General features: G+C 52.7%; 1 protein-coding gene across 2 annotated transcripts in view; it reads right to left on the bottom strand.

Annotated features, from left to right (window-relative positions):
* The window catches only part of Znf423 (zinc finger protein 423), a 294,241-nt gene that overhangs the window by 16,480 nt on the left and 251,585 nt on the right, over positions 1-26,176 (bottom strand). For both annotated transcript variants that reach the window (XM_050119822.1, XM_050119823.1), the window contains 2 exons: positions 8,883-9,014; positions 7,367-7,482 (listed from right to left, as the gene is read on the bottom strand). In XM_050119822.1, the coding sequence (XP_049975779.1) occupies positions 7,367-7,482; positions 8,883-9,014 (248 nt within the window). The remainder of the gene's footprint in view (positions 1-7,366; positions 7,483-8,882; positions 9,015-26,176) is intronic.

Below are 26,176 nucleotides of genomic sequence, written 5' to 3' on the forward strand. Positions count from 1 at the left end.
TTTTTTGGTTTTTCGAGACAGGGTTTCTCTGTGGCTTTGGAGCCTGTCCTGGAACTAGCTCTGTAGACCAGGCTGGTCTCGAACTCACAGAGATCCACCTGCCTCTGCCTCCCGAGTGCTGGGATTAAAGGCGTGCGCCACCATCACCCGGCTTATACATGTTATTTCTAACTCATATTGGTAAAATAATCTAGAGCTAAATCAAAGCCTGAAAAAGTCAGAGGGAAGATGAGGGAGAGCGTCCCAGAGATGGGGCTACTTAGGCAGGGTTGAAGCAGAAGAAAGGAAGGATGCCTCACACTGGCTTTCTCAACTTCAGGTCTTCCTGACCATTCAATCCAACTGTTCAGCCTTAACTTTTCCTGAACACACACACACACTCCTCTGTACTACCTCCATCACAACACAATTCATGAATTTACTGGCTTACTGTATCTCCCACAGAATGTTACCTGTGTGGATGAGGTCCCTGTCTGTGTCCCAGCTTCATCTGAGGCCATTGAACTGTCACCAGGTCGTGAGTGTGTGATAAATGAAGAATGGAAATGGGCGAGGGGACTGGGCAAGAAGGGTCCCAGCAGAACTCAGACCACACCCCTGGCTCACAGACGCCTCCCCCTAGCTGGGCACCAGGATCCAACCTGGCAGGACCGGGCTCTCGCCATCAGACTGCTCCGGGTTGCTTGTTAGAGCACCAGCTCTGCTTTTAATCAATTGTAATCATTTCGCTGGAAGCGGCATGATTAGGCACACACAAGCAAACAGCGTGAGCTAATCCTTTAAACAGGCCTGCTCGGCGCTGTGCTGGCCGCTTGGCCGCCGCGGGCCAGCTCCGAATCACTTCCTACAGCCCCTGGCTTTGTCACTGAGGGCATCAAGAGACCAGGACATGGAGCAGGCCCCTAGGCACTTCCCCCTGTCCAGCCCACCAAGGAGAGGTATGTGTGTGTGTGTGAATACCCACGTGAACATGTGTGGGTGGGCGGTGCACACACACGTGCAAGCTCTCACATGAGTGCACATGTCATGAACTTGCAAGTGCCCAGGCAGGCTGTCTGTCCCTACTGGCTCAGAAATGCCAGAGCACAACTTTGGAATAAAAAGAAGTTACAGCTGTAGGGCTCCACCCACACTGTGATAGCACCGCACAAGTCCCTGGACACCATAACAAGCTGGGAAAGCAGCACTCGGAGGCAGGCGGTCTCCGGCACTGGACCCACCATGGCCAGAACCATCCTCTCCTCTCTTCAGCCCCGCCTCAACAGAACCCATCCCATGCTCCTCTGCAAGGCCTCTCTCTCCAGTCTGCGCCTGCCAGGCCTGGCTCCCGGCAGGGCAGCCCCACCCACAGCTTTCCCACCTGGCTCACGCAGGAGCCCTTTCTTTTCCCTCCCTTGTTACCGCCACTCGTGCTACCTGCTTGGCCCAACTACTAAAATAGTTTCTGGGTCCCCTGACAACAAGGCTTTTTATAGTTCAGCACTGCAGGCCTCATTTAAATCTATTAGCTCATATAAATGGCAATTTATTTAAACTTTGGAGGGTTTCTGTTTGCCTCCCTGGCAAAGACAATTTGGTTCTGTGTGGGGGCTCTGCCACTTACTGTGACCTCAGACAAAACCCCCAAAGCTCTCAGAGCCTCAGTTTCCACCTCTGTACTCGAGGCTGTGCTGTGACAGGCTATGGCAACGGCTAGCAACAGGGTTGGGTCACGGCAGAAATGAAGCAAGGGGTTGTCACTACTGCTGTTCACCCCGTTTCAGGGACACGCCCACCACCAGAGGTAGCAGCGCACTGGCCCAGGCATCCCGGTGAAGGCAGAAGGCAGAGAAACCTGAAAGAGGAGGAAGGTCATGCTATCTGTGCTCTGTTAGAGGGCACAGAGGTGCCCAAGGGGATGTGGAGACAGCTGGGCTGGGCAGGCAGAGTCTGTTGCCCCTTCCTTTAGGTTGGCTTACCCTGGCAAGGGGCCGACAGGGCCCCAGGCCTTCATCTGCCGAGGCCTGCGGCTGAAAACACAAGGCCAACAGCCCTGGCATTTTCCAAGTGTCTTATTTCCTAATCAGTCTCCATCCTGCCCTTCTGAGCCAGAGAAAAGGCCAGGGTTACGGGAAACAGAGGCATGGGGGGCCTAGGGCCATGCCCTCCCCCTCTCATCGCAATGCTTCTCTCCCAGCCCTAACATGGCTGTCGGCTGCACACGGCATCCAGGCCAGCATGGTTGCCTCAGATGGAAGTTCTCAGAGTCTTGCTTTGTTCCAGCTCAGAAAATAAAACTCCAAGGGGGAAGGGACCTTACAAACCCATGCGATCCTCAAACTGCCTAAAAGACAACTGACGATCACGGACCACATGCTCCTTCCTGTGCCCACCACGTGCCAGGGGCCTTTCCAACATTTCTATGAGGAAGGGCTGGGCCCCCCAGTGCACAGATAAGGAAGCCAACAGCCACAGGCCACCAGGTAAGAACACAAGGAAAGGACAAGGCAGGTGGAGTTCCGCAGCTTAAGTGACACTGGGCTCCTGCAGACAGGACCCCAAGAACCCAATGCCATCTCCTACTCTTGGCTTGCAGGAGCCGCCTGTATCGCTACAGTTTCATTCATTCTGAGGTTTTAGCTCTCTCCAGAGGAGAAAACCAGGAGTAGCCATGATCAAACATCACGCCTTTTCCCAAAGCTTGGAATCCTAGAGCATGCTGGGAAGCCTCTTCTCTCCAGAGTTGCTAGCGCTTAGGGACAATAGGCTTCCTGGAAACTCGGAGGTCAGCTTGGGTCCCCATGCCCAGCATGTGACCTGAGCGCACAGGCGTGCTGTGTGTGACTGGGGGTGGTTAGGGAAGTCCGTGTTCCCTCCTGTTGTTGGACCACCCGCAGGCACTGACACTGGCCTGCTTTCTGTACTGAAACATTTTTGCTTTTCCCAAAATGTCATGTCAGAATGCACACGGCAGGTCCTTTTGAGTCTGACCTCTCCTGCTTGGCATGAGAAATCCCTCCAGGTTATTTCAACATCCACAGACACGGTTCAGGAAGTGTCACCTGCTCACCAGGAGTGAATGCTGGGAGAGTCCACTGTGGGGCCCCTGCCAGTACAGCTGTTTCAGTTACCAGTGTAGGGTGTGTGTGTGTGTGTGGGGGGGGGGGGGACCTCAGCTTCCCTCTTTCTGGACAAATGTCCTGGTTTGATTCTGAGGAATGGCCACTGCAGGCCTAACTTTCTTTTTGTCCTATGGCTCTACCGTGTTGGATTCCCTCAGCAGGCTGCCAGTGTTCCCGGCTCCAGTACCCAGGCCCCAGACCAGCTCCCGGCTTTCTTTATTTGCCTGGCTTTAGCCACCCTGGTGCCGAGGACAGCGTCATACTGTGGCTTTCTCTACTCCTTCCTGTCACAACCGACATGACATTCATCTTCTCTGGGAGGCCTGCCTGTCAAAAGGTTTGGCTCATTTAATTGAGTTTTAGAGTTCAGTACACGTTTGCTCAAACCTTTAGCAGACGTATGATGGGCAAGGCCTCATCCCTGCCTGTGATTTCCCATTCTCTCAGTGGTGTCTTCTCAAAACACAGTTCCAAAATCTAGATTTAGGATGACCATCAGTCTTCTCTCCTGCTTGGGCTCCTACCACAATGGATGTAGAGTCGAATCTCCATGATCCTACACACGTTGCTGTGACCTGTGTTCTGTCTGCTTCGCCCTGCCCACAAGGCCCTGCTCTTTGCTTCAGCTATGCTCTGCCTGCTGTTGCCTTAGTTGTACACCTATCTCAGGCTGGTCACAGGCCCTCTGCACACAGGGCTCTCTGCCACAGGAGCTTTAGCTCTAGAACCGGCACTGAGTACACACAGAGCTCTCCGTACACAAGCACTGCGTAGATGAGCTTGATCCCCTCTCATGCTCCTAGCCATGCATAAACACAGTTTATCCAAATTCCTCTGAAGGAATCTCAGCAGAGCAAGCTGACCTCAGATGTAAATAAGGCCTGCACCTCCCTCATTCTGGCAACTGTGTCCCGTGAATGTACCCACTCTTCGGGGGAAGACACAGAAAAAAACAAGCCTGGAGGTGTCCAGCGCTGGCACCCTCCTAGCCCCACAGCAGAACACTCCAGTCCTGGGTAAGCTCAGCCCTAGACTGTGCATCTTCTCCTCGAGAGCTCTTAGCCCGCAGTCCCTGCGCCCACCGACTCCGGCTCCGGCTCCGCAGAGCCTCCGGACTCAGCATCATTCGGCACACGGTTGAGACCCAGCAAAGGCGGGCGTCTTGGCTGGCCTCACTGCCTGTTGCCCCATGAGCCCTTACATGGGGACTCCCAGGGGACACCTCAGCCTTACAGTCTTCACACAAACAGGACAATCCAGACCAGTTCCAGTGAATGGCGATGAAACCGTGGGGCCTGAACACCCTCCTCAAACCCAGAAAATTGCTACTCGAGTTACTTAATGAAAGCCATTATTTGCAGAGATTTAGTGTTGTTACACTTCCCGCTTAAACGGTCTGTAATTAAAATAATTAATTGCAGAAAATAGTGAGTTGTTAAGGCTATAATTTAGTGAGGTTCTTGTACTTGAGGATCCCACTCAAAGAGGTTATCGGGGTGACCAGGGAAGCAGCGGCTTCTAGGGCCCACTTTTCCCTTTTGGAAGTGCTAGAGATGGGTCCCAGGGCCTGGGCAGGCTGGAAGAAGGTACTCTACCGCTGAGCTATATAATTCTTTTTACTTTAAGTTACCCAGGCTGGCCTTGAACTTTTTATCGTCCTGTTTCAGCCTCCTGAAGAGCCAGAATCACAGGCTTTGTTATTCTTGGGTTAGTTCTTTGCCCAAGGTTAGGCAGAGAGAAAGTGAGGTGCGGTGTATGACCCTAGTTTCCCAATACCTGTACATTCAGGAGGTCAAGGTAGTGCCCACGGTGCCACCAACGTGGCAGAGAAACAGGAACAAGGAGCCTCTCTTTCAGTGAGAAATTTGTCTATTTACTTATTTATTATATATCTCTCTCTCTTTTCATACCCTCGTTCACACACACATTTGTGTGTGTGTGTGTGTGTGTGAGAGAGAAAGAGAGAGAGAGAGAGAGAGAGAGAGAGAGAGAGAGAGAGAGAGAGAGAGAGAGAGAGAAAGAATATGCATGTCGTGGTGCATACATAAAGACCAGAGAACAAAGTTGGGTGTCTCTCCTCATCTAACACACTGAGAAAGGCTCTCTTTGTGTGTTGCTGCACATACCAGGCTAGCTCTCTCATGATTCTCCCATCCCCACCTCCCATCTCACGGTTGAAGCAACCGGATTACAGGTGTGTACTAAGTACCTGGCTTTACGAGCCTTTGGGGAATTGTCAAGTCAGAGTGTCACACATATGCAGCAAGCTCTTTACCCACTGAACCACATCTCCCAGACCCTCAGGGAGACGTTTTAAAGCCAACAAGAAGAGACCAGTTGTTCCCCTCATGGTATCCGGAACAAGGGAGCAAAGCCAGGAGTAAGAAAGGCAAAGTGCAAAGCAATTGTGACTTTATGTACTAAGGATGGTGGTTTGTACAGACCAAGGTGTTTCTAGGCAGCCTGTCCTGCTGGGTTATAGGAAGCTTCATCCCTCAGGGGACCCTGGCCTACTCTGATAGATGGGCCACACCAGTAAGGCTGTTAGGGTAGGACAAGGCACCTTCCCAGACTGCCCAGCGTGAGCTGACTGCCCTGGTCCTAGGTCCTGGGTCCTCAATATTCTCAGCACAGAGGCTCAGGGAATGGACAGCAAGAAAGACCCGAGCATCCATCCACTCATGATGCTCTCCTGGAAGTGGAGCCCTCCCCCTCCCCGGCCTGCTCTCTTAACGGAATGTCTAACTCATCCACACTGGGGAGGAACTGAAGGCCACAGGAACAACAGAAGAATGTATGGATGCATTGGGCTTGCCAAGAAGAAAAGAACCCAGAACTCTCCAAGGTCTGGTCACTCGGCTAGAGCCAAGCTCACAGGACTCAGCCAGCCAATGACAAAGCCCCCTCTGCACCCTTCCTGGACCTATTTTCAACAACTAAACAGATGGGGTGAGCCGAAGTCTTGCGAAGAAGGCCCAGCCTGCCCTGCACCAAGTACTGCTACAACCAGGAAAGTGTTGGGTGACTGTCAGCCTCTTGCTCTGGGTGGGTGGGAGGTCCCTGGGTGAGGTAAGTGTTGCCCTGCGGGCTGATGCACCTGTAAGCACAAAGCGCATCTTTAGGGATCTTGTTACATGCCAGCTCCCTTCTGCTTCCTTGGCAGCCTCAGCTTCCCGACCTACGAATTCAGACAGTGATGCTCCTTTCCACCCTCAGGAAGTCAAGCACGGAGTGACAGTGTGACTTTGTGTGGAGAAGCTGACTGCTTCACTTCCCAGTGGAAGCCAGAAGAGCTGGTGCTCTTATTACCTCTCCCTCCCTCCTTCTTTCCCCTCCCTGCATGGTGACTATGGAAACATAGATGGGCATGGACCCTCTGTGGGCACAGGTCACCAAATATCATGAACTCTGTCTGGCTCTGCCACACAAATGACAAGGAAGCAAGCCTTTGTTCCAGGCTACAGTGATCTCAAGGATGCTGCGGCTGCAAGCTGATCTCCCCATTGCTACCGACAGCAGTGACTCCCCAGCGGGCAGCGTTTCTGAGCATCCATGTGGCTTGGTTCCAGGGGATGGAGGTACAGTTTCTGGGCCTACAGTGCTAAGCTGCATGAGTCTGCCGCCCCTCGGTGTATGCTCTGTCAGTGCTGATGACGGCGTATGGGTGGGAGGAACTGTCACCACGATGCTATTACAAGGCGTGACTTTTGTGTGAGCATGATGTTTCTAGTAGGCACGTGAGCTCTTCCATGTTAATAAGAATTTCCTGGAGAAACCAATGGGACGGAAAGTTCTGGACCCAGATCCAGATCTTCAGAAAAGTCAGGCCCATGGGACTCAGGGGCAGGACTGCAGGTGTCCACTCAGTGGTGCCCTGCATGAGGATCCCTTGGTTATGATAGACTCCGGAGGATCAAGGAAGCTGGTGGAGACCCTTATGGCCACCTGAGGGCCACACTGGCCTTACTATTTATTGTTCTTCCTCTGAGCTGGAGCCACTAGACATCCACTACTTCTTATATTCCAATTGCCTGGGCAGAGCTGAATTCAGGCTGCATGAGCCACACAGACCACAAAGCCAAACCCAGGCAAAGACTATCAGATGATCTGAGAGGAGAACATGATGGTTTGAAGCTGGAGTCTCCTGCTCCGGGGTCAGCCACCTTTCTGTAGGCTCCCCCAAGAATACACAGGCTGGCACTGGCACACACTATGCCAGCTAGTCAGGAGCGCAGCCGCTGGCGCACAGAGGCTGCCACACTCACCTGCAACTCTGTCTGGAAGAAAAACTTCTGCGGGCACTGCGAGCAGTCGTAGATTTTGTCCTCCTGTCCGTGCACAGCAAAGATATGCTGCTGCAGCTTGTTGGCCTGGACGAAGACTGCACACACAGACACGACAGTCAGAGGCCAGCCTCAGCCTCAGTCCCACCACCTCTGCCCAAGCAGGAGTCACCCAGGCACAGCCAGGGTTAGCCAAGAGTATTTCTGGGAGCGTTAGGACCTATCAGGGGACCTTGATGCTGATAAACTAAGTTTGCCACTTAGTAGCTGTGCAGCCTTGGGGGAAAAAAATAATCAAGCTCTCTGGGCTCTGGACCTTGCTTTAAACACTGGAGTTAACTGTAGTAAACACCTCACCGGATATCTGGGAGGATCATATGGGCAAATATGGGTGAGGTGTCTAAAAGAATGAAGTAGTTCATGGTTAAAGATGGTGGATGTACCCTCTATCAGCCAAATGCCTTCGCCCTGCAAGGCAGTCATTGTTCTTATCCCATCTGACAGAGAAGAAAACCAAGGCTCCAGGAATATGAAATGACTTGCCCAAGGTCCAACTGCAAGCAGGTTGCTGAGATAAGATTGGAATTAGGTCAGCAAAGCACAGTGCCTGGTAGCAAGCAGTTAGGCAACCCCACGAGTCACTGCTCCTGTTGTCAGGGTTACTGTCTGCATCCTTGCATGGGATGCTAACAGATGGGCAGGGGATCCTGAGTTGCGGGAGGGAGGGAAGGACCAGGGTGTCCCAGGGCGATGGGACCCCACAGGCATGTGCATACACATGTGTGTCATAAGCAGGTCATAGCAGTGGCTTCTTCACCGCCCAGTGGCAGCAGTCCCCATGGCAGCCCAGGAGGTCACCCAAAGCAGCTGTGTGTCTGGGACGAAAGCACTTCAGAGATAGCCTCCTGCCAGGCACCCCCCTGGGGTGGGCTTCCCACAGCGGTAGACAACAGATGTCAGGGAGGCCGGGAGAGCCCAGCTCCCTGTGCACACCGGCTGCCATCTGGGCAGCAGGAGGGGGCCAGTAAAGCCCCCGAGATGTGCCTCAGGCCGGGACAGCCGCTCACTTGCTGGGGCTGGCAGCCAGCCTGGGGGCTGGAGACGTGGCCAACAAAGCTGGCCTTGAGCTGCTTGGCTGAAGCCTGGCTGGGACAGGGGGCCCAAAGGCTGGAAGTGGAGGGTATACAGAGCAGCTCCACTGATGCTGGGTGGGTGGAGGTCATGGCTCCACGGAGCATCGAGGGACCCGGAAAGGGCTGGCCAACTGCAACAGAGATGCAGTGGAGGGAACAGTCACTCAGCTACAACAGGAGGAGGGACAGGAAAGGCGCCACCCAAGCTGCCCAAGAGGAAGGTACAGGTGGGTTATGGGTTAGCTTTGTATGCAGGAAATCCGGGGTTCAAGAGGGGGGCTGAGAGGCTAGGCTCCAGTCATGACGCAGGGTAGGCTCCTCCCCACTCCCCATGCATTCTTGTCGTCCCCACGTGGGGACCATACCTGTGAAGCACACGGGGCACTTGAAAGTACCACCCATGCCCTCAAAGCTGTGCTCGATGAGGTGGCAGAGGAGCTTGGCTGGGGAGTCGAACATCTGGTTGCACAGCTTACACTCGTGGTTAATGCCTTCCTCTGCAAGAGAAAGTGACAACTTCAGTGATGCTCACACAGGAGCAACCAGCACCAAGACACTACACCAGTCCTGGGACACCCCACACCAACCCCAGGACACCACTCTGCACCAGTCCCGCGACACCACCCTGCACCAGTCCCAGAACACTGCCAGTCCTGGGACACCCCACACCAGCTGCACGAGTGCATATCTGATCACCAGAATTGAAGCTGTGTAGGGACCACAGACACAATCAAATCTCTGCTTTGGATGGCCCAGTCCTGACTCTTGCAGCAGCCAGGGTTTGGGTTTAGATGTAGGTATCTGAAATGTTGGTCATGTTTCCTCTGGTCACAAGCCACATTCAACAGCTTGAGTTCTGAGATCCCGTGGAAAGGGGGGCATATTGGGTACTCGATGGTGAAGGGAGTAACCAGGTCTTTAGAAACCCAACTGCATATTCATCGGGTGTGTGTGATGTGCCAAGAACTGGTTAGAAGTGGCCTCATTCCAGTGGGGCTGGAGGCCACGGCTGCTAAGCTGGTCTGAGGGTTACTCTAGAAGTACAGGGTCAGAGAGGACAGAGGAGAGGAAGGTGGGTGGGGGAGCTTTGTGCTAGCCGAGAAGAAGTTACAACAAGCAAGTGTCTCTTGTGGAAACAGGTGCCCATGCTGCGGGTCACAAGAATGGACAGACTCCTCCCTTTGCTTCCTCCCAGAACAAATGCTCCCACCCAGGAGGGAACTGCTTCAACACCTAAGCCTTCCCTCCAGGGTGCCCAGAGAGTGCAATGAGTCACTTGCTGGACTTGAGCTGAGATCCACGCTTTTAGCCCAGTGGTCAGAGGAGGCATGGGCTCCCTTACTTGAGTATCATGCCAGCCAGAGTAGACATGGGCTTCTGCAGCTCACTATGTCTCAGTGTCGTAGAAACACTAGGACCATCCTTCCTCTCCTAGCCAAGGTGTGAGTTAACGAGTTAATTCATATAAAACAGCATAGCCAGTGCTCAGTCAGTGTACTGCTGGGCATGGCTGTTCTGGCAAAAATGCAATCTGGGACAGCCAAGGACACAGCCCTCCCTTGGCTCCCCGGGGAACTGGGCTCACCAAAGGTGCCAGGTGCTCTGATTTGCCCTCAAAGGCAAGAATTAGGTAGCAGAGGGGCTCTGCTGGTGGCAAGCCACAGACACAGATGGGCTGAGCCTCCTGGCGAGTCCCTGGGTCCCCAGGCCCTGGCAGGAATGCTGGGACAGCAGGCTCTCATTCCCCTGGCCCGGCTCATCCCCCACACCCGGGGCACCCCCACAGCTGAACTGCACACTCGTATGTGCAGGTGGGCCTGCCCCACATAGCCCAGTGGCTGGAATCTGCCGGGTTTTTGTCGTGTCCCTAGAGCCCCAGCAACTAGGCCACGTGCACCCGGCAGAAATGCGGGCAGATCCTCCCTGTACACTGGTGGAAAAGAGACTCATTGACAAGTTTGGGGACATGGGGCAGGCTCAGCACGCTTGCCACAAAGGCCCCGCGCACCTCCTCCAGTTCCCATGGGAGACACTCATTGTAATTAGAGATGACTTCCAGTGTGGGGGGCTGCCTCTAAAGACCCCCCAACATGCCCTGCACTCCTCCCCCACTACACCAACAACGCTTCTCAGAGCCTGGCGCATGGATGAATGAGTGCATGCAAGCCTGGCGAGAACCACCCCCTCTGTGTGGCTTTCCTACGGCAATGTGGACGGCAGGAGTGAGGGGGCAGCGGCGAGAGGATTCTACAGACCTTTTACCCCAGCAGTCTCAGAAGCAGTACTGCTGACTAGGAAATGGGATTTCCAGGAAGAAGAAACAGGTTCCGAGAATGAGGTCACTTGCTAAGATTGCGGTGTTGCTCTGTGCAGCATACAAGGATGATCACATGTGCGTGCCCCACTCCCACCACCCCACCTCACCCACGCGCAGCAGCCTCTCACTGCTCTGGAATCCAAGACTTCCCAGTCCCAGCACCTGTGGGCAAGGATGCGGATGCTGCCTTGCTGTGTGCAGCTCCCAATGCACAGGCTACCTAGCGCGGGCTCAGGAAGCCGTCCTGAGGAGAGGCGCCCAGCTGGGCCTCTGCCCCTGTTTGGCTAGAAGCTGGCTCTGCAGCAGAGCTGAGCGATGGCTGACTGCTCTGACTCCAGAGCGAGCCTTTCACCGCTTGGCTGTGAGCGGTGCTGGGGCTGTCTCATATACAAACACTGAGAGGACAAAGAAGGCTCCTGCAACTTGTAAATCAGAGAAATCATGTCTGACAGTCACTTTCCGTTTCATGAGCGCCGAGCAATTCATCAGCTGCTCCCCTCTGATTCACAGAGGCAGCTCCGCCCAGCACCCGCGTTCATAAATATGTGCACAGTCAGGCGGCCCTGAGCCGCCAGCCGCTTGCGGGGGCCTAAACGGCTGACAAATCACAGCCCGAACCTGTGTCAAAGTGAGGTTCTGGGCTAATTAGATCAAAAGCCCAGCAGACAGACAACTGCCTGTCTGGGACCCTTTCCTCTGTCTCCCCCAAGTGCTTGAAAGAGTCAGACCTGGGGAAGGGGGTGAATAGCGCACGCAGAAAGTCCAAGGGTGAGGGGACAACAAAGAGCCTGGGGGTTCCCGCAGACCTAGGAATGTCTTTCTCTCCGCTTGGCCTTTGATTTGCTAGTCTACACAGGCCGGGCTCCTCCCTACGGCAGGGTGGGCTGCACTCCCTGGGGTGCCCATCAAGTGCACCTCAGCCTAGAAAGCCAGCCCGGAAATGGGGGAGGGCCAGGAGGCGGTAAGGGACTGTCCTAGTTAGTGTGACAAACGCTGCTGGCTGGCAAGCGGGGTGCATATGCCCCACCGCCAGCAAACCCCACCCGCCCGCCACCATCACTCTTACCCCCAGGCGCCAACAGCCTCTCCTTCTGTCCCAAGACCGCGGTACCCTCCGAGAATCACTTTTCTGAATTATATAAGATTGCACAGAGCTTGCCACACCTCGGAGCAGAATGACAAAGCTGTCTGGGAGCTCTCGGGCCTCTCCGCCCCAGTGTGGGAGCTGGGGGACTTTGTGAGTTAAGACTCACAATCACTTCCATCCTCCCTATCCCCCCCCCTTTTTTTTTTATAAGGCATGACAGGCATCCATAAGAGAGACCTGCCTGCACACCTCAAGTGAGCTACACAGCTCCGCTCGTTCGTAAAGTGAAATGCAGATCTCGTCCTGAAATTCAGATCTGCCTCCTGCTCCCTGAGAGTCGCGTTGGCACAGGGAATCTATTGATTTTGTCTAATTTTTTTTAAGTGAAAATAAGTTGAGCTCCGTGGCACGCACCCGAATCCCAGCATTCAGGAGGACCTGCTGTGAGGTCAAGGCCACCCTGGGCTACAGATTGAGTTGGAGGACAGACTTAGCAAGAGCCAGTCTCTAAGACAACTAGATAAACAAACAAACAAATAAAAGTCACGACGTGCCAGACAAATAAGCCACCAAGCATGAAGCTTCCAGGGCCCCTGTTTTTCTTTTTCTTTTTTCCTCCTCTGCTCGGGAATAATAAGTGTTAATTTTACACTTCATTTCTCAAAAAAAATAATAGGACGTGCATTTGCTTAAAATCAAGTCAGCGTACTGGAACCTTTCAGGCTGAAACTGTGTCACCCAAAAGGGGAGCTGAGGGCTTTGTGGAAGAGCATCGTGCAGAGATGATGGCTCCCTGTAATGTCCTCGGCCCCGACTTTTGTCTCCAAAAGCATTTGATCCGTGGCAGACACATACTTATTTCCATACAGGTCTTGGAGGAAGCCAGGAGGAGAGAGAGCCGATTAGCAGAACCCTGAAGGTGAGACGCCAGTGGGTCCCGCTGATGTCAAAGGCAGGCCAAGCGCACACTCAGAGGCCATAATTTGCTGCCTGGGAGGGAGAAGCAGCAGGCTGTGGAGGGAGTGGACATGGCATTGTTCTTGGACTCCACGGAGCTGAGCAGACCCGCTCCAGACACACTGCCTGATCTGGATCTGTTGGCAGAGACTGCACTGGAAAAGGTACCATTATCATTAATGTGTATCCCTCTTTAGGAAATAGGGCTGGTGACTGCTGCCTCGTGTTGGTGGGAGGCACAACTAGTCACTTACATTCAGGAAGTGGTAATGAAGGACAGGCAAGTCCGAACTAGAAACACTTGGGTTTGAGCCCCAGCGCCACTAACATTTACTATGCATATTTGCGTGATTCACGTAACCTCTCTGTGCTTACGTTTCTGCTAGAAACTGGGAAGAATAATCACAGGGTTTCCACAAGGCAGGCAGGCAAGCAGACTGCTTCTACCATGGGACTTCTGCCCTTGTTGAAACTCTTCCCAAACGTCCATAACCTCCACTTCTCCTTGCACTCAGGTAGACCTCCTTGAAAAGGCCTCGGGGACACCTCTCACTAAACCATGGGTACTCTGCATCTCTTCTCGCATTTTCCCTGTCTTTATAACCCTTGGGGGTGCTTGCTACCCCCACAAGGCTATGGCCCTGGATGCTGGGCCACAGGGTTGGGTGGGTGGAGTTTCCTGACAGCCTGAGGCTGCACAGGTCAGCAAGAAACAAGGCCTGCAATGCCTGGAAGATCCGAGAAGGTGATGGGAAATGCTGTCACACGCCTGTGGGCACTCCCAAGCACAGTGATCTCATATTTAATCTTTGGATCCTCTCAGAAGCACAGCTGTTTTCTGGCTCCCTCAACTGACCCAAGAGGCGAACTCGAGAGAAATGATCCTCTCCAAGGACATCCATACTTCCTCCTTTCAAAGTCCACACTAGCCTTAGAAAATGTAAGAAAAGGCAGAAGACTGGATGACCAGAGCCAGAAAGACAACCCATGCTCCTTAATCTTTTTTTTTGGGGGGGGGGGGGTAGGCAAGCTGACAGTGACACTCAGACCCCAGGACAAAAAGAGGCTGAAAACCAAATACCTGCCCTCTGGTGCCTGGGACAGCCATGGGGGTGTCCTGCCACCGGGATAAACAGTGAATCAGGGGCCACTGCAACAAGTTGTAGCCTCAGAATTCTAACTGGAGGAAAGGCCCATTTCAAGTGAGTATAGCATGGCCTTGACCCTCACTCACCCTGGACTTCGGGTTTTTGCAGATGTGGTGTAGGCAAAAGGGCAAAAAGAAAGTGCCCACTTTCCATGTTTGAGTTGGTTGGGCCCCTTGCTAGCACTAACTCAGGGTTGGCAGGAGAGCTGGGGACTTTTCCAAGCTGGGGAAAAAGAGTGGCAATGTAGGATGGAACCCCGCTGCGGTATCATCCTTGGGATAGCATGCTGCAAGTAGAGGAAATGCAAGGGATTGTGGTCCTTGAAGCCATCAGTTGGCCACCAAAGAAGAGCCCTGTGGGCTTACTCCACAGTGTCAGGCCTGAGGTCCACGGCCTGGCCCAGACACACCCCCCAAACCTCCACCCATGGGGAAAAGCATGGACGGCGTGTTTCAGCTCTCTAAGCAAATGAGGAGGCAGGAAGTATGTGTGGTGGGGAGACCCAGGAGAGAGCACCCTCTCCCACACCTCCTGCTAAATGAAAGCCTGTAGACTGGAACAGGAAATAGAGAGTTGGCTCCTGGGAGTCGGTCCTTTGTTGTCAGCCGGGAACAAAAGTTGCTGGGCAAAAGACTAGAGAGGGCAGGTGAGTCTGAGCACAGACACAGCCCTGCGGGGCGGGAGGAGGTGGTGAGAGGTGGCGCCAATGGGTGAGAGTTGAGAAGGGTCAAGGGAAAATGCCGGTGGGCACGCAGAGGTGACCCTGGACCCTGGCAGCCCTTACGTATCCCCCAGATCTCGCACCTTAGCTCCTGGGGGGAGAATCTCAAGCTCAGCTTCAGACCCAAAGAAAAGATGGCTTTTCAGGCGCTCTGGTGTGGGGCTTGTACTGAAATTGGACACCCACCCATGTGGCCCAGAGACTGTTGGCCAGAGCACAGCACACCCAGCTCTATCTAAAGCTGCACTTTGCCCACACCAGCTAATGCTGGAAACCATTTGCTATAGAAAGAGATACCGGAAACCCCATGAACTAGTGACCACGGCTCCCTGCAGCCCTCAGGCATCACCAATACCCTGCCCCAGTGCTTGATGCTATGTGCCCCTTGACACTCCATACCAGTCAGGAAGGCCCCACTGTCACTGCCGCTGCTACCCCCACCTTGGGTTCACAGTTTCCTAATTAATCCTGGAGGATGGGCTGTACCCCCATTTCCCCAGGGGTACTTTTCTAGGCCTGTCTGGCCAGGAGGGACCCATCATCACACTCCCCCGGTGTTTCAGGAGGGCCTATAAATGAGCTCTGGCAGCCTGAACTGGGGCCCCACAGGGACCCAAAGCCTCTTCAAAACAGAGCCCTGACAATTAGGCAGTCTGAGTTTTGAAAGGCTTGGGATTGATGGCGTGGACAGTAAAAATATCACCTGGGGAGCTGGGTGTAGTCCTTGGAGGGTTGCCTGAGGTCAGTTGCTATGGCAACGGAGAATGAGCTCAACCTTGTAACTGACCCTTATCTTTTTTTGATCTGTGGGCCACTTGGGGCCAAGGCTTGAAATCAACTGGAAAATAATCTGGTCACATATCAGAAGGAAAACTATTTATACTTATTTACCTGGGTACCCCTTACACACACCCCATCTCCTTAGATGGGGAGGCTGAGGCCACGGTGATCTGGTGACACCGCACCAATGCTATTTATACTTATTTACCTGGGTACCCCTCACACACACCCCATCTCCTTAGACGGGGAGGCTGAGGCCACGGTGATCCGGTGACACCGTACCAATGCTATTTATACTTATTTACCCAGGTACCTCTCACACACACACCCCACCTCCTTAGATGGGGAGGCTGAGGCCATGATGATCCAATGACACCACACCATTATACATGGAGGCTATGGGATTTTAGGGAGAAGGAAGTATGACTCTTCCTCCGCAGAATGTAGCCATTTTCATGGACAGGCCCCATGTACATGGGAGGATCTATCAGCTTCTCCCCATAGTCCTTTGCTTTCTCCTAGACTACCCTGGGCCTTCCTGCCTCTCGCTGTCAAGTCCACTAAGCAGGTAGACTCTGCAGGGGTATGCTGTGTGGGAGCACTATGGGAGCCTGGGAGGGTCCCCTCCTGACTCTCCTCTGTGCCAAAGGTTTGTTCTAGTTGTGAGACTCAGAGGCGCGGGGCGGGTGTGCATGCTTCTCCATAATAACTGAGGCGAACCCTGGGGCTAGATGGGTGACGGGCAGTCTCACACCTTGGGAAAGGCTAAATTGGCCGACTTGGCTATATACACCCTCACCTGGGATTCCAGGGCAAGACCAACCATATGACCAATCCGGTCCTCCAGGATGTTGCTCTCCTAAGTTCCAAGTACTTTGCTTTCATCACCTCCAAAACTGAAATCCAAAGACTCTGGATGGTTCCATTGACTAAGCATTCCCGAGAGCCATGTCAGGGGGTCAGATCTCAGCCAGAGGTCAGCAAAGCCAGAGTGATTCCGGGTAGGCATCACTGGAGCTTTTATTTATTTATTTGTTTATTTGTTTGTTTGTTTATTTATTTGGTTTTTCGAGACAGGGTTTCTCTGTGGTTTTGGAGCCTGTCCTGGAACTAGCTCTTGTAGACCAGGCTGGTCTCGAACTCACAGAGATCTGCCTGCCTCTGCCTCCCGAGTGCTGGGATTAAAGGTGTGCGCCACCACTGCCCGGCTTCACTGGAGAATTCTTATCATAGCCAAAATGACGGTCCATCACGCCACCTGGCACGTGCCTCTCCAAACAAGTAAGGGAACGAGTCTGGGGCTGTCCAGCACGAAGGCTGTCCTGCCTCTACCACAGAACATGCACCCCCCCCTTTTGGAGTGGGGGGAGTCCAAGACAGGGTTTCTCTATATAACAGCTCTGGCTGTCTGGGAACTCGCTTTGTAGACCAGACTGGCCCCAAACTCAGAGATCAGCCTGCCTTTGCCTTCCAAGTGCTGGGATAAAAGGTGTGCACCATCACAGCCCAATACCAAACACTTTCAGAACATGCAGTTTGCTTCCCTGGGCTGCAGGAGAGTGAGGGGAGGTGGAAAGGCCATAGGCGAGGCTACTCTGTACTCAGAAACCGGTGCCCACTGTGTCCAAACCCTGGTGGGCAAAATCAGAACAATAGCGCCCTGCTCACCTTCCAGAATGCATAGCCTGTGCCTCATGTGCTTTCCTGTCAGCACCACCCAAGGCGTGTTTAAACTGCCTCGCCTCGCACTGCAGTAGGTAGGGGGCAAGCATCAGACTTCTGCCATCTCTTTAAAGAGTTCACATCAGCTTCGTCACCACCCTCCATACTGCTCCCATATATGTGCTGACCTGTGCGGATTCCAGGCCCCTTCACCCAACTGACAGTCACGGCCAGAGGCTCGCAGCAGCTTCCCTTGGCTGCAGGATTGGGCATTCCCTGCACCTCTCCTGCTGAGGCGCCTGAGACCAGACTCTCTTGTTTCTCTGTGGTTGTCCCTGCTGCTCTTTCTTAAATCCATGTGTATGTTGTGTGTGGATGTGAGAGTACGTGTGTACACACAGAGGTTAAGACAGCTTTTCAGGAGTTGGGTCTCTCCCTCCACCCGGTTAAGCCAGGGTCTGCTCGCTTCTGTCGATGTGTTGGGTCCTCCAGGCTGGCACATTGCAGTAAGAGATGCACATCAGTACTTTTTATTTCTAGGATTTATTATCATTGTGTACATGGCATTCTATCTGCATGTTCACCTGCAGGCCAGAAGAGGGCATCAGATCCCATTATAGATGGCTGTGAGCCACCATGTGGCTGCTGGGAATTGAACTCAGGACCTCTGGAAGAACTGCCAGTGCTCTTAACCTCTGAGCCACCTCTCCAGCCCCACATCTGACTTTAAAAACAACAACAAACAACTGTTCCAGCGATCAAACTGAAGTCAACCAGGACTGTGCAGTAAGCACATTTACCTGCTGAGCCATCTCCCAGACCCTTGTTCTCTCTCAAAACCCAGGGGGACTTTCTTCCTTGGAGGTCAAAGAAGTATGGAAGGGGAGTCTGGCTTGTGCGCCCCTGTGCCTTGGCCCTAGCCAACATCTCTGCAGCTGGGCCAGTGTAAGCGGCTCCCTAACTTGAAAAGCCCCAAGAGCCCAGTCAATCCTGGAGTGGTTTGGGTGGGACACTGCTGGGGAGTCTTGCAGCATCCCCACTGGGGACAATGACAGAAGAACCAACCTCTTGCTCTCTCTGCATAGAGTGTGACCTCCAGGACAAGGTGACAGGTTGCCTGGGTAAAAGAAATGTCACCAAGGGATAGAAGGTACCTTCTCCGGTACCTTCTGAGTAGAAAGAAGAGTGGATGAACCCTCAGCAGCGGCACTCAGACAGGAGAAGGTGATGTCTTCAACAGCAACAACGAGGCACACCCTTGTTCTAAGCAGCAGAGACCTCTAGGAGGCTGATGCATAGCTCAGTGGCAGAGTCCTTGCCTAGGGTTGCCTAGCGCATGCGAGATCTTAGGTTCAATTCCCAGTACCACAAGAAAACTCAATTGAAAAGAAACTCTACCTCCCGCCCTCTGGAACTTGAAACTTGAGAGGATTTGAAATACACTAAAAAGGAGCTGGTCCCCAGCCCTCCTCACAACCATACCCTTCTTCCTTCTGTCTGCCACACTGAAGACTGACATCCCAGAAAGTGAAGATTCCACACCCCCTGCCCAGCTGCCTCGGCCGCCTGGGCGCCAGTAACTTCGCCTCCTTTAGCAGATCGCTGATCTTAGATTAGTTTCCCCAGCAAGGCAACTGCCTAAGACTCCATCTTGTTAATAATCCTCAGATTAATGGCCTCTAATAATATACAATTAATGTGACAGGCAGGCTCCAAAGCCCTCATTGTCACCGACCCTGCCGAGGACAGACGAATTACCCCCGCTTCAAGGGTTTTCTCTGCCGCCGGCATCACTTTTTGTCCCTACCAAAATCATCACTTGAAGTGAGTGACAGCATAGGAGAAAAAAAAAGCCAGGCAGTGGCTTACGTGGATGCAGAGACACAGCACACGGTGGCGGAGTAGGAGCCACACCTTCACTGACCTTCCCAAGGTCAGAGGCAAAATGGACCTTGCACTCAGTAGGACCTAGAGTAAGAAACACTGGTGTTCAGACAGCTTGGAACCTACAGTCCACTGCTTTCTCGACTTCTCTTTAGCCTTTAACTGGACATGGAGCATCCCAACCTCGGCAGAAAAATCAGGGGACAGAGAGTGATGGATAATTTCTCTTGGAAATTCTTTTCCTTAAAAGAAAAAAATAAAGGCACCTTCTAGATCTATACTGTCCAATATGGCGGTTCCTGGTCACCCTTGGCAATTCATATTTGAATTAATTACAGTTAAAATGAAACCCTCAGTTCCTTGGTCCGGTCTCAAGGACTCAGTGGGGCGGCCGGCCACCAGTTAGAACAGCGTATCCCTGCAGAGGGTTCCTCGGGATAGCGCAGGGGCAGGATGCAGCATGGTGAGGAATGTCGGGACCCACAAGAACACTGGTTCAATCTGGGGTCACTGAACTGAAGTACATGTGTGTCAAAGCATAGCGCACCTCAACTCAGAGAGAGTGGGGGCCAGTCAGCTAAATCCACCATCAGCGGACTGTGGGTGCCAAAGGCAATGGGTACACCTTAGCTGGGCAACACAGCCCAACGGGACCTCTGCTATTTGCCACCATGACTATGTATGGCCTCCCTGCATCTCCAAATGGTTTCCTATCGGGTGTGTCTAGCCAGAGAAAGAAAACTCACAACCCTAGGTATGACTTCTAATGAATCCACATGGCTGCGCACCACTGCAGATCTGAAAGCCGTAACAAGGGTGATTAGGAGCCAGGCTGTCTGCGAGAATGATGACTTACCCTATGGCTTGCTGGCATCGCTTGCGATTGCCCTGTATGGACCTGCTTACACGGGAGCGGCCCTCACCCTCAACTTAACTCTACCTTCATAACAGCATGGCCACTCTGCTCCGGACAGGTAAGAGTCTGGTGAATGTGGAAACATTCAAGAAGAATGGGGTGTCTCTGAAGAGTGGATCCAGAGCCTGACAGACAGTATATGATGGATCTGAAACATACAGCTGTTCTAGAAGCCCACAGGCCACCCCACCATGGAACCTGCCCTGGCCACAGCATCTCCATGGGTCAGCAGGAAGGTCAGCAACCAGGAGACACCTGCTGAATGTCAAAGCCGAAAGAGAGGAGCCAACCGGAGGAGTCCGCCTTTTAAGTCAATCAAGGAAGGCATACACGTGTTTCATAGCCTGACTGTAGGGCTCCTACTGCTGCTTGTGAAACCTCAATCTCAAAGAAGTAGAGTTTTGTTTTGATTTTTTTCTATTTTTGTTTGTTTTCCTGGGACCTGAGTTCAGTGAGAAGAAAAGCCCATACTAGAAATTTGAAGGCAACATGAAATAAATGAACAAACACACTCACATGAACGACACTTCCTACAAGCAAGCAGTCACATGAGTCCAAAGGAGGATGGGGGAAGCGTTCTTCTGCCTTCAGTTTACTGGGAGAGACACACACACAGCAAGGCAGAGTGTCTCAAGGTGTGCAGGCTTCTATGGGATTCTTAGGACCATTCCCCCCTTGTCCACTGATCCCCGCTTCTTCTCTAAGTGGCCTCATTTCCAGGCCAAGCCTAATGCCATCCCTGAACATCTTTCCCCAGTAGGCACAGGACAGCGGTAAGGGAACCACATTAGTTAGCTCCGGGTCATATTAGTGCTGACTGGTTCAGCTCTGGAGCCGGGAGACTCCAGACACGTCCTCAGGATGCTTTGGTGGCAGCACCTGGGCATTTCAGGGCCCTGTAGCCTTGCTGCTGGTCTCTGGCTGTGCTGCCATCTGCCCTGCAGGTGAGGTGGGCGAGGGTCTTTGATGATCCCATTGATCAGGATGAGGTAGTTCAGAGCAAGAGCCCTAACAGCCCCTAGCCCAGAAGGGCAGGAGACAGGTGACCAGAGTGGACTAGAAGGAGGGAAGCAGGCTTCCTGCTGAGTCGCTAGAGATCACGGCAGAAAACATACAGGGAACCTCTGCTGCTCAAGCGAGCTCAACAGGCTGGGAGGAAATGTGGACATCAGGTCTTGCACGGTGGTAAGATGCACACCCCACCTCCAGCCCCATATAGCTCTGGTTTCCATGGCGTCTTTTCCTTTCCAGAAATGGCATTTTTCTAGATTCCTTAAAAAAAAAAAAAAGCTGGGCGTGGTGGCACGTGCCTTTAATCCCAGCACTCAGGAGGCAGAGGCAGGTGGATCTCTGAGAGTTCGAGGCCAGTCTGGTCTATGGAATGAGTTCCAGGACAGCCAGGGCCACACAGAGAACCCTGCCTTAACAAACAGAAACAAATAAACAAAACAAAACAAAAAAGCAAACAAACATGGAGAGAGGGAAAGGGAAGGAAAAAAAGAAAAAGAAAAAGAAAAACGGAGAGAACAAAATAGCACCTCCACCATCTGACTCCGCATCTTAGTTCTATCCACCTGGCTCGTCCCCCACAGCTGCCCAGGCTCCCCCACACCGGTCTGTGCAGTACAGGCCGACCAGACAAACTTTCCAGCTCAACTGCATACTCTGGAGAACCTGCAGCTACTCCCTTCTGCCCAGGCCTCACCTACCCACCACCTGGCCCCACCTTCCTCACTCAGGCAGTTCTCTCTTACCTATACGTCTGTCCTCCTAGCCAAGTGTCTAAGAGATGCCTACTGTACACAAAGTGAGCTGACCTGTTACAACAAATGAGAGTATTCTCTGCTTGTGTCTACTGAACTTTCTATCGTTTGCAACCTAGACAACCCCAGCCAATAAATTAGTCTTTAGAAGCCCCAGGTAGATACGCAGAAGATGTTCAATGAAGCCTGGGTTGTGTTGATTAGCTGCTGACTCACGCTTCCCGTATCTCATGGCTCTGGTGATGGATCAGCTCTACAGCACATGGGACATGGTGGCACCCCACACCATTTGAGATGCCATTTGCCATCCCTAGACACCACACATAATGACTAGTCTTTCCATGAGTCATGTCCCAGCCAGTATGCTGCTCTTAGCTGGTCCTGGCTGTCTTCTGCCTACTCGTTACATTCAGCTGGCACTTCCCAGGCAAGCGCAGCATTCATAGCTTGAGAGCCAACCACCACCCACAAGCTGAGGGCTCTAGGCTGGTGGCAGCACCCAGAGACCAGTGCCCTCTCTGCCTCACAAGGCTACTGTGTGCCCTTGCCGGTTATAGCAAGTATTGTTACCATCAACATGATCACTTAACTACTGACCATGGCAGACGTGCAGGACACATGGGGGTGACAGAAGCCAATGAGACTCTCTTTCCCATAGCAAGCTTGCTGAGAAAGAAAAGCCTGAAAGGCCAAGCCAAAGAACATATGCAAAAACTCTCGGGGGTGGGGGGAGGGGCGGGGAAGAATCCCAAACCAAAGCTCTCAGAAATGCAGAGGCCTAGGCTGGCTCAGCTAGGCCCACACCAGCCCCTTGGTCCTTCCTATATGCTACATTAAGCCTTGAGACTCGGGGCAGGGAGCCCACGGACACTCTGAGGGGAGGTGGAACGGCAGAGGTCGACCATGATGAACCAGAGTCCTGGTACTGTCCTAAGGCTTGCTTGATGGAAAGATGGTACTTCCCTTCCCACTAGACATCACACACACACACACACACACACACACACACACACACACACACACACCCTCACACAGAGACGTGTGCTTGGTAGCACATTTGCGGAGCCATTATGAAGTCTAGTAAAGTAAGCTTTTCCTCTACAGCATCTCTCCCTACAGCAAATCCTTACAGCTCCCCATCCTTTTGTGGTGACCTCAGGTTGCTAGGGAAAGAAGACACTTAAAGCTGACTTCCCTGCCTTTACTGTGTGTTTTAACCGCTCTGCTCATATAAGGGATGGGCCTTAGCAAAGCCTTGGAGCTCCTTAAACCAAATCCCAGGCAAGTCGCAAAACCCAGACTGTGCCTCTAGTGTGTGAGTCCCTTCAGTGGAACTCTGGAATAAAGCTTCCTCTCCCTGCCCAGAGCTCAAAAGGGCAGAGATCCTGTAAGCCCTATAGAGACTAGGCATATACACACAAGACCAGAGTCCAGGATGAAATAGGAGTCCAAGTGGCCTTTAGCCCAGTATATAAGCCAGAACCTCTCCCTGCATTTTCATAAGCCCTTGCGGCCATCTGAAAGATGTCTGTAGAGCTGGGCTTCCACATTTCCTCCTAGGAATACTTCCTGTCCTCAGCCATGCATGGGCTGGGAACCAAGATGCCACTCTGCACCAGGGCACACTCAGAGGTAAGAGTGGACTACACTCTCTTCTCTTGCCAGCACAAGCAACACTCAATCAGAGAACAGAGCTTGGGGTGGGGTGGGGGGACAGTGATGTCTGTGTGTGTCCACAGTAAACAGTATTTAGTACCGTCCATGCTCCTGCCGCCCCCCTAGAAACAGCAGTGCCTCCAGCAGGGGACACAAACATGCCCTCCCTCCAGTACTAGCTGGGTTGTGGGGTGGGGAGAGAAAGTTGCTAGGATCACAGGAAGAAACCAAGGGATCACCTTCAAACAGCAGGACACTTAGCGCTGCCTGGCTGCCCTGCCTAGCTTTTCTGTAATGAGAACAAATAGCTTTTGTAATAAACTAGAATTAAAGCCTTTTAATTTAAAAAATTAAACTCAGGCTGAGTTTAGCGGCACATGCCTTCAACCCTAGCACTTGGAAGGCAGAGGCAGGCAATCTCTGAGTTCAAGTCTAGCCTGGTCTGGTCTAGAGAGTGAGTTCCAGGACAGCCAGAGATATATAGTGAGACCCTGTCTTGAAAAAAACCGATAAAATAATTAAAATAAAAAGTAGAACCCAGGGGGCTGGAGAGATGGCTCAGAGGTTAAGAGCACTAAGCTGCTCTTCCAGAGGTCCTGAGTTCAATTCCCAGCAACCACATGGTGGCTCACAACCATCTGTAATGAGATCTGGCACTGTATCCTGGAAAGTGTATATATAATAAATAAATTAATTAATTTAAAAAAATAGAAGCCAGTGAATAATGACTGAGACAGTGGTGGTGTTGACAGTGTACCCACTCTATAACTAGAGGTGACTGGAACATAGATCTCCTAGTCCCACTCAACTTCTGCCCTGCAGGTCCCTGGATAAGGCAGACTGGTCAAGGCACAGAGGATAAGTGTTGATGAAATGCCCAACCATAAAGGAGACACCCACTTCTCTCCAGGGCTCAGGGAACATCATGGAAGGGAAGAGGATTAGAAAGATTTGAAGAGCATAGGGTCAAAAAAGACCTGAGAGAAACTGTCTTCTGAATGACAGGACCACTACCCTCATGAACTGAGAGCCGCTGTGGAGGCCTGCATCAGCCCTTCACAGGATCAAACCAGTCCGCATGGAGGAAGTAGGGGTTCACAAGGACCCCCTCCCCCACCTCTAGCTAAGGAGTTGTTGACAGCTGATAGCCGCTAGAGGAAGGTGAGCCTATTTTTATTAAGGATCTGACACCAGGCAGGTCAACAATGCTCCGGTGAATGGCCCCACACCCATGAGTATATGGGCACCATGAATTGGACCTCGCGTATTATTTTTTAAAAAAAGATACAGAGAGACGTGGAGTTGGGAGGGGATCTTGGGTATGTATCTGGGAGGAGGGGGGCAGATATGATCAAAATACATTTTACACAGGCATAAAATTCTCAAAGAACTAATAAAAATATGATATTAAAAGAGACTATAGGCTGTGGTAGCTACCCTCATGTGGGCAGCTCTAGCAGCAGGAGGCCCGCAAAGACCTACATGGGGGCAGGCTGCTCCCTGTTGCCTTGACTGCGTTCTCTCACCTTTCAGGGGGGGCTGGGTCACCTTCCAAATCCAGGCTCTGCCACTGTGGTGGAAAAAGCCCCGTTTCTGGCTGGCTGAGTGATGGCATGCCTTCCTATGGCTTGGCAGACACCTGCTGGGCACTTGGCAAACCATAGTTGCTCAGCACGACAATGATGACGTTTGAACAAGGTAAGTGGCCACGTATTCTCATGTCAGGCATCAACTGTAGCACATGTAAGGCTGGGGGATGGGGAGAAGGTGCTGTAGGCGCATGTCCTGGACAGCCAAATGCAACTAACATGACTCCTGACCACAAAGCCGGAGGCCAGGAGGAAGGGAGAATGCAGGCCAGTTCTGATGGGTGAGCTCTCGTGGGTGAGGAGCGGGCATGTGACAGACCCCATGACCTGCTCAGATGTTCTTAGCAGCAGAGGCCTCTGGCTGGGTCCAGGCGGGACCCCTGGGGGCAGGCAGCCGCTCCAAGTGCTGAGGGCCAGATGCAGCCCGACCAGATCTGCAGTCTCCATGAGATTGAAGATGACAGGCTCGGGGGCGGGGAGAAGCCGGGTCACAAGGAAACTTGGCAGTGAGACATGGGAGAGGACCAGCTGGACTCAGAGGGCTCAGTGTCCCCACATTTGAAGGGCTCAGCGAAGGGGGTCAACTCTTCACCCCTGAAAGTCTAAGTAGGTGCTGAATATTCCAGTCTGGGGTCCAAGCCTTCCTGTCGCCTACTCATCCCTCCGGCGCCTGAAGACAGGGCAGAAAGCAGTAGAAAGATCCACTGTTTGTTCGTTGAATGCTAATTTGACGGAGGAGTGGGCATGGGGGAGTGTTTATAATCAGCACTCCAACAAGCCACAAACGACGCCAGTATTTTATAAGCTTGTTAGAAACAAATCACCCCTCAGCTGATATTTACTTACTGATGAATCATAAAAGGGCTCAATCCACAAAGAGTAAATCCGAGAAGAACGCCTTTCTTGGTTCCATCTTCAGCAACAGTGCTGGGAGCCTGCCTTGGCCCAGCCTCAGCCCTCTCCCCCATCCCCAGCAGCCTCCCCAGGGTGGCATGTTGCTGGCACCAGCCCTGTGCGCTCCCCCCCTTCCACTGGCCTCCGTCCTTCTGCCGCCCCCGGAGTCCTCCGCAGGAGCGGATCCAATCCTGCTAATTTGCATGATGATGAAGCCTCCAGTGCGGGCTGGGTCTTAAGAGGGTTGGGAAGAAATATGCCCTGTCCTTTGGAGAGGAGCACAGA

The sequence above is a fragment of the Alexandromys fortis genome, unplaced genomic scaffold (assembly GCF_014885135.2).
Source record: "Alexandromys fortis isolate MF-2015 unplaced genomic scaffold, M_Fortis_MF-2015_v1.1 scaffold_178, whole genome shotgun sequence".
NCBI classification, from domain to species: Eukaryota; Metazoa; Chordata; class Mammalia; order Rodentia; family Cricetidae; genus Alexandromys; species Alexandromys fortis.